The sequence below is a fragment of the Anolis carolinensis genome, chromosome 1 (assembly GCF_035594765.1).
Source record: "Anolis carolinensis isolate JA03-04 chromosome 1, rAnoCar3.1.pri, whole genome shotgun sequence".
In the NCBI taxonomy this organism is placed as follows: Eukaryota; Metazoa; Chordata; class Lepidosauria; order Squamata; family Dactyloidae; genus Anolis; species Anolis carolinensis.
The window spans coordinates 129,720,702-129,739,933 of record NC_085841.1 but is presented as its reverse complement, the minus strand read 5'-3'; the positions used below and the strand labels follow the sequence as shown (position 1 = coordinate 129,739,933).

Sequence of the window (19,232 nt, the reverse complement as noted above, 5' to 3'; positions counted from 1 at the left end):
ATGAAGAACCTTTAATTTCCACTTAAATTGCAAAGCTCAAAATCACTTAGGACCTCATCACATGGGGGAAAGCCCTATTCTAGGAAGCTGCCAAGACACAGCCAGCCAGGATACAGCCTGCCAGAGCCCATTACATGATGCAAGGCTACTTCTTGTTGGGCTCCTCCCAGGTCTGTATACACTGCTTGACAGCATGCTAAGAGGCAGCCCTGAAAACACAGGTGACTACGCATGTTCTCATAAACGAAGCCGGGGGCAGATGGGGTAGCATGAGATGGTAAGGGGGCGATGCGGGGTGCTGCCCAACAGTTAACTATTCCCCAGCTTATGATGAGATCCTTAATGTCACCAGTTCCATCACAATGTTTCAAGGGGGCTATAATTTCCACTCAGATCTGTATATCTTTGGGAACATCTATCTAACAGAAATTGCAGTTGTGTTTATCCTCCCCCCACTGTGTATGTATACATACATACATGAAACATACAACTACACCAAACAAGTTAATAGAAATCATTTACAGTTGTAGCTTCTGCCAAAAGACATATTAAATGAAACCCATTTCCATCCTTTGAAAGTTAAGAAATTAACTGGCAGGTCATTTAACTAACTGACAGTTGTTTTATCTATGATATTTAATTAATAAAATGTATTGCAGTCTTCTAGAACTATTAATTTAAAAAAAAAAACTGTAACAGAGAAGTTCAGAAGTCTCACTTTTGACCTTTTTAAAACTCTAGGACCAAGTGGACTTCCTACCCAGCCTTACATTTGCATTTTTATAACTTTCTTCACTTTTCCATTTGATTTTCATTTAGACCTTCTTGCTCATAATCTCTGTTCCATTTGCTATGGCACCAAGCTCTTTTCCCTCATCTCTCTTTGCGACTCCATGGCTCTCTTATTTTCTCCTTGCAACATCTTTTGCCACTCCCAATTTCTCTCCATGTTTCTATATAGATGCTATTACAGTTTGTTATTGAGATATCTTCCCAGAATGAGCAAAAGGACTGCAGAAAGTAGGAGATGGATGATTAGAGTAAGAAACAGCTGAGCTTTGCTGCTAATTTTTAATTACTTCCCATCTTCAGTTCTAAAATTTTCTGTACTTCAGCATGCATCTACATTCACAGCAAATCCAGGGCCACAGGGTGTAATGCAAGCTGATTTTTCTTTGTTTTATCTAATTAGACTTCTCTTTCTTCTCTCTCTGCAGGATGCTGATTCTTTAGTTAATGGTAAAAAAGGTTACAAAATAATCCCAAATAGACTATCTGGAAGTAGGGTTCCTGTAGAAATGAATGAAATGTGTGAAATAGTTCCAACATCTGGCGATAAAAATAAAGTAAATATATATTTCAGACATCTTCTCCCAAAGCTAGGCATTGGTGCTGTAGATCTTGCATTCCTTCCATATTCAATGTAAATCATTGTACAAGAAACGCAGCCTGAACCAATAGGGTGTTCGTGACTATTATGGTTGCTGTGTGCCAGTGTGGTGTACTGAGTAGTGAACTTGGACTACTGGAAACCAATGTATGAATCCCCACTCAGTCATGGAGACCTAGTGGAAGATTTTGAGCATGTCACCTGCTCGGTCTTAGTCCTGCTATGATACAACTGTGGAAGGCTAGAGACTTGGGGAGGCTCTGCGGAGCCCCCCCCCCCCCCAGTACAGGTTCTGGCACAAAATCCAGTTTTTACCCCATTTAACATTTGTTTTGAAACTCCTCACCTCCTAGAGGGTGTTTGGGGGCATTTTGAGGCACAGTAAGTTTAGGAAAAATGCAGAATTGGTTTTTATTCCTAAGGAGTCCAAATGGCTCCCAAACATGGTGGAGATGCCGGTAAAGTATGACCTACAGGCCACATGCAGCCCCCAGGACAGGATAGGATAAAATCCTATCCCATCCTGGGGGCTACATGTGGCCCGTAGGTCATACTTTACCAAGCTCTGCTATATATCAGAATGGGAAGTGTGTGACTTTTCCACTGCTGCTGACTGCAATTCCTCATCTCTGGCACAACAATAATTGGAAAGCCGCAGAATTCCTATCTTTGCAGTTCATGCTAGTAGAGAAGTATGTCTCATTACATCAGCTACTCCAAACATTTCATGTTTATGGCACACTTTTTAGACATGCATCATTTCACAACACAGTAATTCAGCTTTACTAGCAACCCAAAAATTAAATCAATCCCTTATAAATGCTGTGGACACATGCATAAATTATAATAATGAAATATATGGGGACACAACTTCCCTTATGAAATTATTCCATTTATATTTCAAAAATATATAATTTGTAAGATAACAACATACATTTCCAATATTTTTGTCATTTCCCATTATGTTTGTGTGACATACCTACACACTGCAGGTGACACTAATGTGTTGCAACTCATGGTTTGGAAAAATCTGCATTATATGTTATAGGATTTTGACCTACATCCATGTAAACTAATGTGCCATAGGTTGAATACATGGATACTGTATGATATCTATCATAGTATTACTTATGCACAATATATTATTTACTGACTGACTTTATTTTTATCCTGCTTTTTTGATATTCTTTTCAGTGTAGTATGGCAACTACAGTTTTTAAAGAATAGCATCTATGGAATTCAGTTTGCCTTCTGATCTGAATATACAGTACGTGTATATCCATTCATTTTTTTAAGTGTAGAAAGAAAAGGAAGGAAGGAAGGAAGGAAGGAAGGAAGGAAGGAAAGATGGATAAAGGAGAAAATGATCTGAATTATCTGAAAACTAATTTCTCAAACAATAAAACAAAACAAAACAAAATTAAAACGAGTATGTACAGATGAAAATCCTGGAACTTTAGTATTGTCTTAGTGGTCTGACAACCATCAATTTATGAACTCTGCATCTTTTGAAAAAAAGAATGACTTGGTGTTACTATAGGAAGATGGAAGTCAAATTGCTAAGGCACTTCTGCACCATACTGAAAGCTGAAATTTGGCCAGCAGCACTGCCCCCAATTCTAATAATGAGATATAATTTTAAATTTGACCTGACAGCTGCTTTCTAACAGCATCCATGGTTTCTTGCCAGAGCAAAGGGAGAAGTACACAAGATGGTATGTAGGCCTGGGAGAGATCCAATTCTTGAAATGTGTTTGCAGTGGCCAAATTGCAGAGCCCATCATGAAAGTGTCTATATTTATCTGGTAGGTTTAGATTTCCTTGGAAATATATAATGTTTAGAGAAAGTGACATGTGTCAATTTCATTTTCTTCTAAATTGATTTTTTTTCTTTTACATATCAAATCCTTCTCTTACTGAATAGGCAGTTGGAAAGTTTCCAGTAAATTCTTCAAACATGAACTGAAATGAAATTTTCTTTTCATCAATCAAATTAAAGGTATAAAACTAAGGTACATGAGACAAAGCTTTCTTTGTGCCAGCACCCTTGAAGTGGAAATAACACTTTCCTCAAAAAGGTCAGGGTGCCCCCATCTCTACTGAACTTCCAATGGGTTTCCACTGGAACGAACAGCCTCCTTTCAAAAACCCAGTACTGTACCTTAAAAGGATAGCATTGTATTGATTGGATAGCATTGATTGGATAAGACTAATTTCCAAGGGAGGAACTAACAAAACCACCCCCGAATATTCCTTGCCTAAGAAAGTACTATGAAATACCTAAATTCAAGTCAACAGGCGATTTGAAGGTATATGCATACCTCATCCTTCTTATGCATACATTTTACTCAGAAACATGCAGAACAGACTGTCACACAAATTGGGAAGTAAGTTCCCAATGCATTTTAATAGTATGATTACCAAGGGGAAATATTCATATAGCTCCATCATGAAGTGTTTGACAAAAAGAAAAAAAGTCTCTCCAAGGCTATTGCAACATGTAGCTTTTTATTGAACAGTTTTCATGGAGAAGCAACAATAATATGAATTATGCTACCTCTTGATAAAGGTGCTATTGAAATATGTTGGTTCCTTGCCAGTTCTGGAAGCTGGTGTCTGCCTCTCTGTGTGTGTTTGTGCATGTTACTGCTGCATTTTGCAGCTGTTTATGAGCATTTGCTTCCATAAATTTTATTCATCCTGAGCTTTCGGGATGAGACTATTTATTCATCAGTACTGGGCTGTTGAAAGGAGATTGTTCATATGCCCTTATTTTTGAGAGGCACTTCAAGGGTTTCATACTTACAATTATCATTGTAGATCATTAGTTAAGCAAGGTAAAGGACATTTCATAGAAATTAAAATTGTCTCCCAAAACTGAGAGTATTACAGCATAAAGTATGAAGATGTTGAGGAGGGCCTTTTGTTGTGGTGTCCCAGTTTTGGAATACCTTCTCTTTAGATATGAAAGGACACCAGTGAAGGGACAGACTAACCTCCAGCTTAGGAATGACTGCCAGGATGATGATACTTATTTATATCACACTTTTTCTTTCCCAGGAAGTCCTCTGATAGTGTAAGAACCAAGAGAAAAACATCTCCTTTATGATCTTAACAATGTCAGTTTTGTATATGGAGTTAAAATCTTTACGATAGTCTGGACTGAAGATGTATAACCAGCTCTTTGAATTGTGCCCAGAAATGAGCCAATATCTAATGAAACTGTGGCTTCATTTTGATGTCAAAACATTTATTTCTGCTAAAACTTTTGGAGTCTAATGATTTTATTCAACTTTCACATTTATAGTATTTTAAGCTGTTGAAACTTGCTTTAAGCTCTTACATTATTCAATGTATTTTAGACTGTTTATCCTTCACTGTTTTGTTTTTAATACAAAGTAGAGCATAAATATTTGAAAGGGAGAGAAAAGAAAAGCCATTGTCTTAAGATCTTGGGTGCTGTTTTTAATTTTTTTAAAACAGTGTTTTAATATTTTATTGGAAACATTGGGAATATGTTTAAATATGCTTTAAGTATTTTAATTCTTTTAGCATGTTTAATTTCTTTTTAACTTCTATAAAATAATTGTTTTAGTACTACCTTATCTTTAGTACTACCTTATGTTTTAGTACTACCTCACCTTATGAGGTTCCTGTCAATGAGAAACATCAAAGATGTCTAGTCATCAATTGCTTTGCTTAGGTCCTACAGACCCTTTTCTTGAGGCCTTCCACTTTACCTAGCACTATCATTTTTTCCAGTGAGTCATATCATCTTATGCTACGTTCAAAATATGATAGTTTCAGTTTATTCAACATGGTTTCTGGGAGACATGAGAGAAGCCTCCCCACAGGATCGTGACACTTCTGGGGGTCCCCTGGGCAACGTCTTTGTAGACAGCAGATTCTCTCACAACCAGAAGTGACTTGCCACATACAAACTTTGTTTGTGTTTTCAAATATATTACAACTGTATCCCCGGATCACTTCTGATACAATAAATAAAAAATAAATATGGTTCCTAAGGAGAACTCAGGCCTGATTTGCTCTAAGATCTCTTCATTTTTCTTTTTAGCAGTCTATATTATCCATAGAACTCTTCTCCAGCATCACATTTCAAATTTCCTCTTGTCAACTCAGTTCACTGTGCACTTTTCAGAACTATATATAGCAACTGAAAATCCTGGCAATCCATTAGGAGAACCTTTGGTTTCTAGTAAACCATGGTAATTCTGATTTCAGATAGCAGCATCTTCTTTGCATTCTTGAGGCTGTGGCATATGTAGCAGATGACTGCTCTTTAAAAGACATGAAAGTTTTTGCAAGATAGCAAGGAATATATTCTTGAATGGAATCATTACGGCACATGCAACAGAGTTCTCCCTTGTACTATACAGTTGAGTTCATTTCTACCTGTCAAGTCTTCCTATGCTGAAAAGCTCTATGATTTATGCAGCTTTCCAAGGAGTGCACTGTAGCATCACTTCCACTCCTGAGGGACCAAAGCCCATTCTTCACCCTGGACATTTTGCCTCCTCCCAAGCCCTTCTGTGGTCTGCTCATAGCACTGACAGCATGTATCATGTCAGTTCAGGGAATAAAAAAAAGCTAACATACAGAAAAGAGAATAGATATTTATTCTATGCATAGTCTCACAAAAGAACAAAAATATTTCTTTTGACGTATTTTTCTCTCTTCATGCTTCTTTGTAGATAGAGGGAGAATGTCTTCTCACAATTGGAGCATGCTAGTTTACTGCTCTCTCCCTCTTTTGCATTCTTTATCTCCATAACTGTAGGATTGAAAAACTAGGTGGGGGAAGAAAAAAAATATCTCAAATTGATGCTAGTCATAACATTTACTTGACTTTCTCCCTATTCAGTGTGGATGGTTTTTGAACAAATTTACAACTGAAATGTTCTTATTCAAGGATGACAAGGAGGGGAAACCCAACAGGGACAATGCTACTCAAGTATAGCAATAGAACACACAAGCAATTCCTCAAATCATTGCACTGATCCTAGATAATCAAAACCTTGCAAGAGATAAAAAAGCCACATGTGCACAACAGCTGCAGTTCTTTCACATTCAGAGATGTATGTGTTTGTAAAAATCATTGGGAATATAGGTAGATATAAATATTACAAGGCTACAGCCCAATCAAAAAGTCTATGAGGCTGCATTACATCCCCAAAACCTTTCTGAAATATTTCACATCTTGAGGATGCATACATGCCCACCTCATAGATAACAGTTGTCTCTATTTTATTGACTCTGCCTTGTGTTGAAAATATGAATCTCAAGAATCCAGAGTCTGATTATTCAATGTCCCATTAGAATGTGGGTATTTTTCCACATATAAATAAGACTTTAGGTTGTTTTAAATAAGTATTATAATAATAATAATTTAATAATAATTTAATAATAATTTATTTGTTTGACCAGTCATATGACCATTTCAAAGTGCAACATAAATAAAAACAAGGCAAAAAGGATGGGAGGACAATTCCACAATGAAGCAAAAAAATCAACAGGAAGAGAATTAAAAACAAAAAACTGGTCCAGACAAGAAAAATGGCAGCATCCGCTGGGAACCTGATAAAATCACCACACTGGAAAACTGACTAAAATGCAATAACAATCTATTCCCCAATTTGCTTACATGGAACTTAGCAGGGTGGGCAGGAAAAGCTATCTGTTCACAACTGCAAGACTTTTTGGCTGAGAACTCAATTGTGGCCCTGCAGGAAACCTGGCTCCTTGCTTCAGACCAACCAATCCAAATTCCTGGTTTTGTAGGATGGTCAAAGCCTGCATTTAAAATCGCTAAATACGGTAGACCAAGTGGTAGCCTAGCACTTTTGGTGAAGGGCGAACTAGGCTGGACAGGAGAAGAAATTATTTTTAAAGATCTCCCGGAGCAGACAAATATTCTTGCAGTAAAGTTTTCAACCATGAGCCCATTACAAAAGAATAAAACCATCCCCCCTATCGTGGTCATCATAAACGTATATATGCCTCCTATGTCATCCAGATTTGCTCAATACTCTACATGGACATCTCTTGAGAGAGCGCTAGAAGAAGTCATTATTGAACAACCAACAGCATTAATAATTTTACTTGGAGACTTCAACGCAAGACTGGGAAGTTCAGCAAATAAACTGACAGAGCTATCTGGCATCCCCAAGGATGACCTGCCCTTCAATGCTGAATGGAACTCCAGAGACACGGTCAGAAATAAAGCAGGGATCAAGCTGATTTCTTTACTATACAAATTCAATCTTTACATATTAAGTGGGGAAAATAAGAAAAAATATTACAATAGCAGAAATCCTCCTCCTCTCCTAACAATGTTCATCAGGAAAAAGCATCATTGTAAAACTATTCTAAGACAAAAACAAAAACTATATTAAAGGAATTAAAATACGTCCTAGCCCTATTTCTCCTGAAATTTTATTTATTTGAAAAATAAAAAGGTACTGGCCAAAAAGAAGAAACAGTTTTAACATGACTTGCATATTGAGTCCCCTTCAGGGTGAGAAAGGCAGGGTATAAATGGGGCAAATAAATAAATAAATACTTAAAACAGTGATATTCAAATTTTTGTGCACACAGTCCCTGTCACTGAAGTGCTTAATAAAGAAGTATCAAACTCAATTAGTCTAATTTCCCTCCTATATTTTCAACTGTACACAATTAGTTTTCCAATTCTATAATTTTTTCTAATTGCACATTTTGTGTATTCTTGAGTTCTTCTCTTTTTTTCACCTCTCACATTAGTTTTTCCTCCAATTACAGTATTTCAATTGTTTTGAAGGAAATATGCAGAAAACACCTTGAACACTTCAATGAAAGGCCATGATTGCATAGTCCATCATTGCCCAGGAATTCAAGGTTCTATGTTTTTTTGATTGCAAGCTTGTCAGGTGTTCATTTATCAAGAGATCAGTAATGTTAGAAAAGCAATCTGAATGGCTGTTTGCCTGCCCTTACTAAACATCTCCTCCCCTGAACAGTCTCAAGGATGCATATTTTGTTTGGTTGGCAAGGCTTTTCATATCCCCCTTGACCCCTATGGAAACTGAGAACATAATCTAGATCATGTACTAGAGGCACAAGGGTTCTACAGCAGATGGATAAGCAGCATAACAATTCTGCAGGGACAGGAAGTTTTAAAAACACTGCAGTGTTATAGAAGTCAGGTAAGTCACTCATCTATTCAGTTGTTATCAATAGGTGTTCCCTTTGGGTGGGTAATTTGTGCCTCCCTTCATATACTTCTACAGTTCCCGTAAGTGCTAGCTCTAACGCAACCAACAGTAGGGGATGTTAAGAGTTGTAGTCTAAGGATTTCTGTGGGACCAGAAGTTGCACATCCCTGATATGCCAAGAGACCTGATGACTAACAAGCCTTTAAGAATAATTTTAGAAGCCTTCAGTACTAGCTTTACTACCGTGACAAATTCTGAACTGCTTGAGTGCTTAGCATGATTTCACACTACTGCAGTAAGAGTTTGGAAAAGTTACTTCTCTAAGCTACAGTCCCAAAATCCCCTAGTCAAAATGGTCATAAGAACTAAAGACATTTGGGAGCTGTAGTCTCAAAAGATTACTTTTAAAAGCAATAGACGCATAATTCCTGCCTGCAGATGCTCCCAAGTGGACACAATTCATTGCCATGTTTGCCAGGGGACGAGCACCTGTTCCTAACTGAGCTTCTTGCAAAAGCCACTAGATTAGGTGAACTTGTGGACCATTCAGAAAGGTGTTTGTGTTCCTAAGCAAGCAGGACCACCCAGTCAGAAACAGGAAACAGCCTGTGCTTCTCCTGTGCCCTGTCTGTTTTTGTGGCCCCGTGTAGGTGATCAGCTGCCACTACCAAATTTCTCACTGCTGCTGAATCAGAGGCACAAGGGAAGAAAAAAGAAACAAATAAACAACAACAACAACAACAACAGGGGGGGGGTAGAACTCAAAGACATAGCCAGTTAGAAATATCAATATTCAAAGTTGCTACAAGATCTCTTTGCATACAAAAAAACCCCTTATGTTTCCTTTTTAAACAAGATGGGTTTAGAGTCTACAAGTTGTTTTTGAACCATTCCTGCTGCTGAAAACGCAATTGTGGTTCTTGTACACATCTTTTCCAAAATTAGTTCTTTTCACATTTCCTGTAGCTGATGCTACTGCTGCCATATCCCAACTAGAAGAGACTAAGCCATCAGATCAATTAAAGAATTACTTGAAGAGATTAACTTACAGTAACAGAAAATGTGAAAAACGTATTTATATATATTAAAAAGCATATACAACTCAGTCATTAATCAGAATGGATGCAGCAGTCAAGAAATCAGAAGAAAGTTAGGACTTGGAAGGGCAGCTATGGAGAAAATAGTCAAGATCCAGAAGTGTTAAAATACATAACTGAATACTAATTAGAATTGTCTGTGCCATCATATTCAACACATGGTTATGAAAGCTAGGCAGTGATCACAGTTGATAGGAGGAAAATCAACTAACTTATAATGTGGTGCTGAAGAAAAGTTCTCTGGATACCAAGGACTGCTAAAAAGACAAATAAATGCATCCTAGAGCAAATCAAGCCTGAACTCTCCCTAGAAGCCAAGAAGAATGTTGTACTTTGGTCCTATTATGGGAAGACATCACTCAGTAGAAAAGACAGGAAAAGGGGAGGAAGCCCACATTCCAAATAGATAGACACAGTCAAAAAAGCCAAGGATCATGAACAGCATTGCTCATGACAAGTTTACTTGAAAGTATCTCATTGATGGGGTTGCCAGAAGTTGAAGTCAACTTGATGAAAATAAACAACAACAACTACTACTACAGCTAGCACATCGCTTTATTCCAATCAACTAAAGGCTGAAGGCCTTTCTAAATAAAAAGGTCTTCACTAACCAGTAAAAAGGGAGAAGAGAGTGGCCCAAATGAGCTCCCCTCATAAATGAGTTACAGAACTTAGGAGCAGCCTCTGAGAAGGATATCTGCTGTGTCTTCGCCAGATAACCTGGGAAGACAGAGTGTAGATTGGAGAGAAAGCTTTCCTTCAAAGATCATAAAACAGTGGTTCTCGACCTGGGGTCCCCAGATGTTTTTGGCCTACAACTCCCAGAAATCCCAGCCAGTTTACCAGCTGTTAGGGCTTCTGGGAGTTGAAGGCCAAAAACATCTGGGGACTTTGGGTTGAGAACAACTGTCATAAAACATGGGTAGACTCATATTAGAAGATACAGTCTTTTGGGCAAACTGGACCTAAGCCATATAGGGCTTTAAAGGTAATGACACTTGGATTGTGCCTGGAAATTGACAAGTAGTCAGTGCAGCTGTTTAAAGAAGAGAGTTATATGCTCTTTACATAAGAAAGAAACATTTTTGTCTACAGATCTACATAGACAGCAAAAATTTAGAAATCTGCCTTATACCAAGTCAGTCTGTGGGTCTCCTGGTCAAGCACTACCTTGAGTCTGCTGCATCTGTCCAAGAGTTCCAACAGAGACCATTCCTATCTTCATCTATCTAAGCCTTCATTATCAACAAGTTATTTGTATGGATTTGCCACAGATTAATTCTGCCAAAGAAAAACAATCATGCCACCTGATGTCAACTCCAAAACATTTTCCCCATCACCTTCTGATTTTCTGCTAAGCAAATAAATTATCTGCATCTGAGAAAAATACTCCACTATAACCATTCCTCCGTTATCTTTCTGACTATTTACTTAACTACTCAAAACAATAAATTAAATAAATGAAAAAATAGCTAGCAAAAATATTAATTTGGCTAAGGAAGATTTCTTCTGGATGGAAACACACAGGAAAATTAGCAAAAACAATTATTTTATCATTGTTACAACAGCCTGAATAGATAATATTAGTTAATAAATTCCTCTTACAAGTAAGGCTGGAGATAATTATAACCATCAACAAATAAATAGCAAGTGTTTGAATGGCAATAGGTCACTGGATTAAGCAGTAACCTTTCCCTCCTAACATAAAGACACAATCTTCATAACAGTGTACCTTGCAGCTGAAAATAATTTGCATGCAATGACCTTATCACAGCCTCTCAATTCCCAGAAGAAGTATATATTAATGAGCCAAGCAGACCTTATACAGAACACAGCTCTCTAGCATTGAATTATAAAATTTGAGTTAGTAGTAATTCCACATACCAGATTACCATGTCTTCAAGAGGTAATTTTTTAAAGAAAAAGTAAGTGTTTTTGCCAGTCACAAAAAGCATGGTTGGGGAAACTGTGAATTTTCATGTGTTGGTGGACTACATCTTCATTCTCTCAGTAATGGCTTGATAGCAACTGAAATCCAACAATATTTGCAGTTTCCCATTTGTTGTTGGAGTCCAGTTGAAGAATTCCAGAATTTCAATGGTATAATCACAACTTTTTTATTTTCATTTTCCTTACATTCTCCACTTTTCCCAACACAACACAGAAGGTGGCTTCCAACTAAATTAAACCTAAGACAGATAAAATCTTATTGTAAAAAAAGAGTAAAGAATTTATTAGTAGCACAAAGTAGTACATTATTACTTTAAAACACACATTTAAAAAGTAGTAATAAAAATAAAAGCAATAATAACACCTGCAGATCAGGAGAACATAGAAGCAGTATAGATTAGTACTTAGTTATTTTCAGTTTAGAAAGGTTTTTGCAGGAGCAAACTCCTATGATGTTCTGTTGTGACGAAAAAGGGACTGATTCCTATTAGTAATACAAGGAGACCTACTCAAGACTCATGAGATATACATAAGTGTTAACTCATAATTTAACAACTGAGTCAAAGGATCTACAGTAACTGAGACTATTAATAGGATTCACGGTTCAATGAAACCTGATTAAAGTTGTGGTTTTTTAAAAAACAAAACAAAACTGGCAGGATGGAAAGAATTGGAAGTTTTAGGCCCCTTCTACACTGACATATAATCTTAATTATCAAAGCAGATAATCCATTTTATCTTCTCTGAACTAGATTATATTGGTCTACACTACCATATAATCCAGTTCAAATCAGATAATCTGGATTTTATATGGCAGTGTAGAAGGGTCCTTATAGAAAAGGTTGCAAGATTGGCATATTTTGTGAAAGACATCAGGTATATATTCTCTCCTTATATCAGGAAAACCCAGATCTTTGTATAAGGAACCTCTCCCTCTACTCCAAAAGGACTTTGGTGACATGGGGAAACATGAGTCATTCTCACTTCCTTTTAAAATTCAAGATTTGATTCCACAGCCTATTTGCTGAATCACAAAATACTTTGTAGCATTACTAGGGCTGCCAACTACATTGCTGCATAACCATTTATGTATTATATGTGCAGCCAATATTTCTTCAATAAAACTCAAAATGGTATACATTAGGTTCATATATGCTCCCTTAACTAAACACAGACTGTACCCCCAGATTTTCCAAAATATATACTATAAGGAACTTCTCATGGTCTGGATAAAACCCTTTTGCAGAATAATGAGTTTGTACTAGTCAAATGGAATATTTCATATTTGTTTTCTCAGAACTGATACTCCTAGGTCACATACATATTGCCTTTGATATTTCTGGAAGATCTAAAGTCTCAATCAACTTATTTGCACAGGAGGATCACTAAACTGTGCCTCATGAGTCCTATCAAATGCAAGAGTGTTTTCCGCTTCTCTTCTCAAAAACAGAATGATGTTGATTATTGAGAAGACATATCTGAACTTTCTTAACACTCCAGATTGATTTCTTCCAAAGGAGCAACATATTGGATTCAGAATTCAGCAGAAGATTTAGTATTCTAAAGTAACCATGGAGATACTAAGTTGTCTTTTTCCTCTCTAGTACATATAACTTTGCAAGTTGCTGCTGTTCTCTAAATACATTTAATTGCATAACAACAACAAAAACAACAAAATCAAACAATAGCATGAGACTTAGGTAGTATTTCATAGTTCATGGATGCACCAAATTAATTTTTCAATTTCTATTCTCAGACTGCTTCCCACTCACTTTTGTTTATTGATACTTTCTGAAACATGACATCAAATTTGCCTCTATGATGCCTATCACAAGAGCATGTGAGATCTGTACAGTAGCCTAAAGTGCTGCAATAATAATAAAATATGGCACATAAAAGAAGCTGTTTAAATATCCTTATTGCTGAGTGCTTAAACGTCCTTACAGTCATTGAAAGCCACACGGTTGAATGATGTACTATGATCTTTTACCTGCCAGCTGGAAAGGTTAACTGCAAAATATTGTACGATTAATTCAGTTAACAATGAACTTAAAAGAACCAGTAATTATTCTGCCTGCTATAACAGGTGGTTGCATAATACAACTTGATTAGTATGTAGAAGTTGCTTGATATGATGTGGAGTTTTATAGGCTACTTCTGCTCATCTACAATATTAAATATTTAAAGGTGTTATTTCTAAGGCTGATAGAACGGGCTCTAGATAATGTGCGCTTGCTTTTAAAGCATTAAATTCTGCCTGAGAACAAACACAATTTATGTGCAGTTTTCCCCCTTTGAAATCAGTGGAAGATTCAAGGGAACTGCAGAAAATATTTGCTTCAGAGATGAACACATGCAGATATATGTTTATATTTGGCATCACATTATAATGTATCCCATTCATTTTCAGACTTAGTTCCAAGCAAATGCATTATGAATGCAGTATTAATACTTCAAGGTGCACTTGATTTGAACAAGAACCAGAACTGTATCCTTTTGTTACAGACAATTAAATCTGTTTCTCCAATCTGCTATTTAGCATTACTGCCCAACCCCATGGGAGAACCAGTCCCCAAGGTCACATGGGGACTGGTTCCTAAGAATGTTAGTTGGAAGAAATTTAGGAAATAGATGAAAACTCAATAATTACCTCAATTTGAGAGAGTGAATCTTCAAACGATTACTGTACAATTTTGGGGAGCAGTGGTGGCATCAACATATCTGAATGATCCTAAAGTTTATTGATCTTTGGGGGGAAAAATGATATATGTCTCTTTCTTTACTGAAATCAAAGTTTTAGAGGAGAAAAATAAATTGCACATAATGGATAAAAATAAGCTCTCAGTCTTAGCAGCCCTAAAAAAAAGAGGACTTCATAGATCTTTAAAAAATTCTTTCTTCTGTTTTAGTTTTTCATACATTTCCTTCAAGGATGATGCATAGGTTTGTCTAACTTCAACTTCTAAGCATTAAAAAGTTAGGTGAGAAATGCCAGGCCTTGTAAAACAAGGAAGACTTGGTTTGTGCATTAAATTGTCATACATTCGCAGTAAGAAGGCTTTGTAAGTTATCAAGGACCTTTCCTTGTATCCAAAAATGGCAAACAGTCAGTTCTAGTATTATAGTATTGAAAGAGATGCCATTTTAAAGGTGAATACAATGTTAATGTAATCTTCTTTTTGCTAATTTTTTGGTGATATTATGTTGGTAATCCTTCAAGAGATCATAACATAAAATACACTGCTCTAGGCATGCTCACTTTATTGAAAGTTTGCATTTCAGACATTTTGTTTTTGTAGAAATCTGAAACACAGCCCCAGAAACCTTGACAGATGGCATTTGGAAGGATAAGGCACGGTAGCTGGTGTGAATCCCACATTAGTAGTCTCTCTAGCTTTCCTAAGCAACTCACCCTAGTTTGTGTTTAATATCTACATATGCTAACCTACAGCTACATTTGAGAGGGCGGGGGAATAGCACTGTATTCATTTATTACAGTATGTGCATCATTTGGAGCTGAATTCTAGCTTGAATGGGAAAGGCAGATGTGAATACATGCGCATAGGCTCAGTTTCATTTCAAGATTTAAAATAACCACAGATTATTGAATTCCCCCAATTTTATTCCTCCCCAAAGTCCTCTACCCTTCACTTTTCTTGTGTTGTTGTTACTGTGTCTCCAGCAGATAGTTCCCCCTGCTGGGAAAATTTCAAATTACACACACAATTTATATTCCTATGGGATGGTGGGGAATCTATACTTGTTTTTTTAAAAAAAGTATATGATAGGAAAGCTTTCATGTGAAAATCTGTTAATCCCCTTTTAAAAATAGTCTGAAGATTTTTCAGATGAAGTACATTTGATGCCTGCTTATGTATTTTAAAGATAATCATTCTGATCATTTGGAATATTGACATCTCCTTTCCACATACAGACACTACTAGATCTCTATCAATTTATTTGCCTTTGAATCATTTCATTCCAAACTCTTCTAAGTCTAACAATAACATGGTATGAAGATTTGAACTTATCAGAATATGTTCATATCCAGCATTATATTACAATCTAAAGGGAAAATAATACTTTCAAACTAAACAATTTAACTATTTTTACAGACAGATACTTATAACATAGACAAAGGATGATATTAGGGAGAATACTTCTGGTGACATTTTGTCTGTGCTTCTAAACTCAGATACAATCATTGAAAGACACAACTTGGAAAGTTCCGGTAACTTGCTAGTGAGCTCTTCAACAATTAATTCAATAGTCCTGACATGATCACAAGAAGGTTATATTATATTCAGATCCAGTTCCATATTCTAGCAAGATGGGGTAAACCTGGCAGTTGACAAACTTAACAAATCCAGAACAAGAGTAGACTGAAATGAATTTGAGTGACATGAATGACAGGCATTGCAATGGATTTAGCTCTTTTCGTATAATATGGACATTTAACACAAAAACCCAAGATGGAACAGCTTTAATGAAACACTTTGCATCTGTCTTTCTGAAAATAAAATTTGGAGTCCAAAAGCTTTACCTACTACAGAAGCAGTACACCTGATAAAAGAGAATAGTCCTTACTAAGAAAAGAGAGTATGAAAAGAAAGAAAAGCTGCCTATGAAAATACATATTTCCCATGGAAATGATTGTCCATGATGGTGATAGTCTTGAGTGCTTTTTAATAAGCAGAGGATATTTGCTACAATTTAAATAGTCATAACACTGGGCAGGAAGAGTTGCTTGAAAAGTAGGTCTCAAAAATAGAGATAATCCTTGTTTGAATTACTACTGCCATTCCACTTTCTTCTTTTTTCTTGAATATACAAATACTTTTAAAAATAGCAATTGGTGTTCTTGAATACTTAATAGAATCTTTCTAAAATAATGTGAATTTTAGAAAAAGAAAAGAAAGAAAAACCAGGATGGCTAAGTCGGATAGCTTTCACAAAATGTCAAATTGTTGCTGATTTGTCTGCAAAATGGACTGCTGGGAAGGTGAGTCCACGAGGACACAAACCACCCTCTGGAAGGTGTTGCCATTGAGACCTATCAGCATCTCTTCCTTTGGGAGCAATAGTAGGGGCATAGGGCACCATCACAAACTCTCTCAATAATGATAATAATAATGATGATAATAATAATAATAATAATAATAATAATAATAATAATAATAATTTATTTTTAACTTGCTCTATCTCCCTGGAGGGACTCAGGATGGCTTACAAACATAAAATATGAACTGGCAAACATTCATTGGCATTTCAACTATATAATACATCTATACAAAAAAGTATACTTCTATAATACAACTGGATCAAGGTTATGGACACTATGGGGTGGTGAAGAGGAAATAAAAGGGTGCATCTTTACTGTGGAAATAATGCAGTTTGGCACCACTTTCACTGCCATTGCTTAATACTATGGAATCACAAGAATTGTATTTTGGTGAGGCACCAGCACTATTTGGCAGAGAAGGCTAAAGACCTTGTCAAACTTCAACCCACATTGAGCCCTGGCAGGCAAAGTGGTGTCCGACTGCATTCATTCTACACCCTCAGTTGCTTTCCTCCCGCACTTTCTCTCAGGCAAATCCTCCTACCAGACTCCTTGGTCTCAGCAGCCTCTGTCTCCATGTAGATCTCAGACCAGAACAACAGAGTTCCTTGGCTCTTCCTCAATGGGGAAGGGAAAGACTATATTTTTTTCTCTCCCCCTTTTCATCCCTTCCCCCTTTAGTCCGAGGCCCCGTACAAGGTCTCAGTCCCAATGCAAGATCTCAGCCCCTATGCAAGATCTCAATTCTCAGCAGCAACAGCCACCGCTTCTTCTTGGCTCAGAAAGGCAGCCAGAGGAGAGAAGCCCCCTCAAAGTCCTCCTACCTTCCGCCAAAAGGCGCATCGCGTGAACAAAGGACGAATCCAGGCTATCTTTCTCGGCCATCAGCTCGGGTAGGTATTTCTCCTCTTCCATAGTAGACCGGGCAGCACTTGGGATCGGCTGCCTGCCCGAAAGGTGGTGCTGGGGGAGCTGCTTCTCGCTCCTTGCCTTCCCTCCGGACTTGGAGCAAGCCTCGCTCGCCTTCAGGACCCTGGACAGCGCGCTCCCCCTCCCGCCAGACACGCGCGCTCCGGGATGCCTGCCCGCCTGCCCGCCTCCGCTCCCCTGCCTGGCTCTCGCCTCTCTAACTGAGCCACAGGCGCCGAGCAGGAGCCTTAACTAGGGAGGCGGACAAGAAGGCGCGTCCCACCCACCGCTCCGCTCCTCCCATTGGGCGGCGGGCGCTGGAAAGGCGGGACGTCAAGCGCAGCGGAAGCTTTCGATTGGCTTCCGTCCCCGTCGCCTTGGGTGAAAGGCAGGGGAGGAAAGGAAAAAACGCTGGGAAGGGGGTCAGGGAGGGACTGAGCGAACCTCTCGCTGTCCAAGGTGCTGAAGCGGAGCGAAGGACGTCTAAGGGCTTTGAAAGCGTTGCTGTGAGTTTCTCCGGTTGTATGACCATGCTCCAGAAGTATTCTCTCCTGACGTTTCGCCCACATCTATGACAGGCATCCTCAGAGGTTGTGAGCGCTTTTGGAAACTAGGCAAGGGAATGTGTTGTCGAAGGCTTTCATGGCCGGGATCACAGGGTTGTTGTATGTCTTTCGGGCTGTGTGGCCATGTTCCAGAAGTATTCTCTCCTGACGTTTCACCCACATCTATGGCAGGCATCCTCAGAGGTTGTGAGGTATGGATAAACTAAGTAAGGAAAGGAATGAATATATATCTGTGGCGAGTCCAGGGTGTGGCAAGAGCCCTTTGTCACTGGGAACATGTCTGGAACATGGCCACACAGCCCGAAAGACATACAACAACCCTAGGCAAGGGAAGTTTATATATCTGTGGAATGTCCAGGGTGGGAGAAAGAACTCATGTCTGCTTGAGGCAAGTGTGAATGTTGCAATTGGCTACCTTGATTAGCATTGAATAGCTTGGCAGCTTCAAAGCCTGGCTGCTTTCTGCCTGGGGCAATCCTTTGTTGGGAGGTGTTAGCTGGCACTAATGGTTTCCTGTCTGAAATTCCCCTGACTTCTGAGTGCTGTTCTTTATTTACTGTCCTGATGTTAGAGTTTTTGAATGCTGCAATCTAGATTTTGTTCCTTTTCACGGTTTCCACCTTTCTGTTGAAATTGTCCACATGCTTGTGGATTTCAATGGCTTCTTTGTGTAGTCTGACATGGTGGTGGTTAGAGTGGACCAGCATTTCTGTGTTCTCAAATAAAATGCTGTGTCCAGGTTGGTTCATCTAGTGCTCTGCTATGGCTGAAACAATCAGGGCCAGCTAACATCTCCCAACAAAGGATTCGCCCAGGCAGTAAGCAGCCAGACCTTGAAGCTGCAAGACTATTCAATGCTAATCAAGGTGACCAACTGCAACATTCACACTTGCCTCAAGCAGACAGGAAATCTTTCGTCCACCCTGGACATTCCACATACCGTATATGTAAACCTCCCTTGTTGGAAATGTAAACATGTTGGAAATGTAAACATTTCCAACAGACCTCACAACCTCTGAGGATGCCTGCCATGGATGCAGGTGAAAT

At 38.1% G+C, this 19,232-nt stretch overlaps 1 protein-coding gene across 1 annotated transcript in view; it reads right to left on the bottom strand.

Annotated features, from left to right (window-relative positions):
* The window catches only part of khdrbs2 (KH RNA binding domain containing, signal transduction associated 2), a 505,577-nt gene extending 487,724 nt beyond the window's left edge, over positions 1-17,853 (bottom strand). Inside the window, exon 1 of the mRNA XM_062982224.1 lies at positions 17,535-17,853. Within this exon, the coding sequence (XP_062838294.1) occupies positions 17,535-17,625 (91 nt within the window). The 5' untranslated portion in view covers positions 17,626-17,853. The remainder of the gene's footprint in view (positions 1-17,534) is intronic.
* Between the last annotated feature and the right edge of the window lie 1,379 nt (positions 17,854-19,232).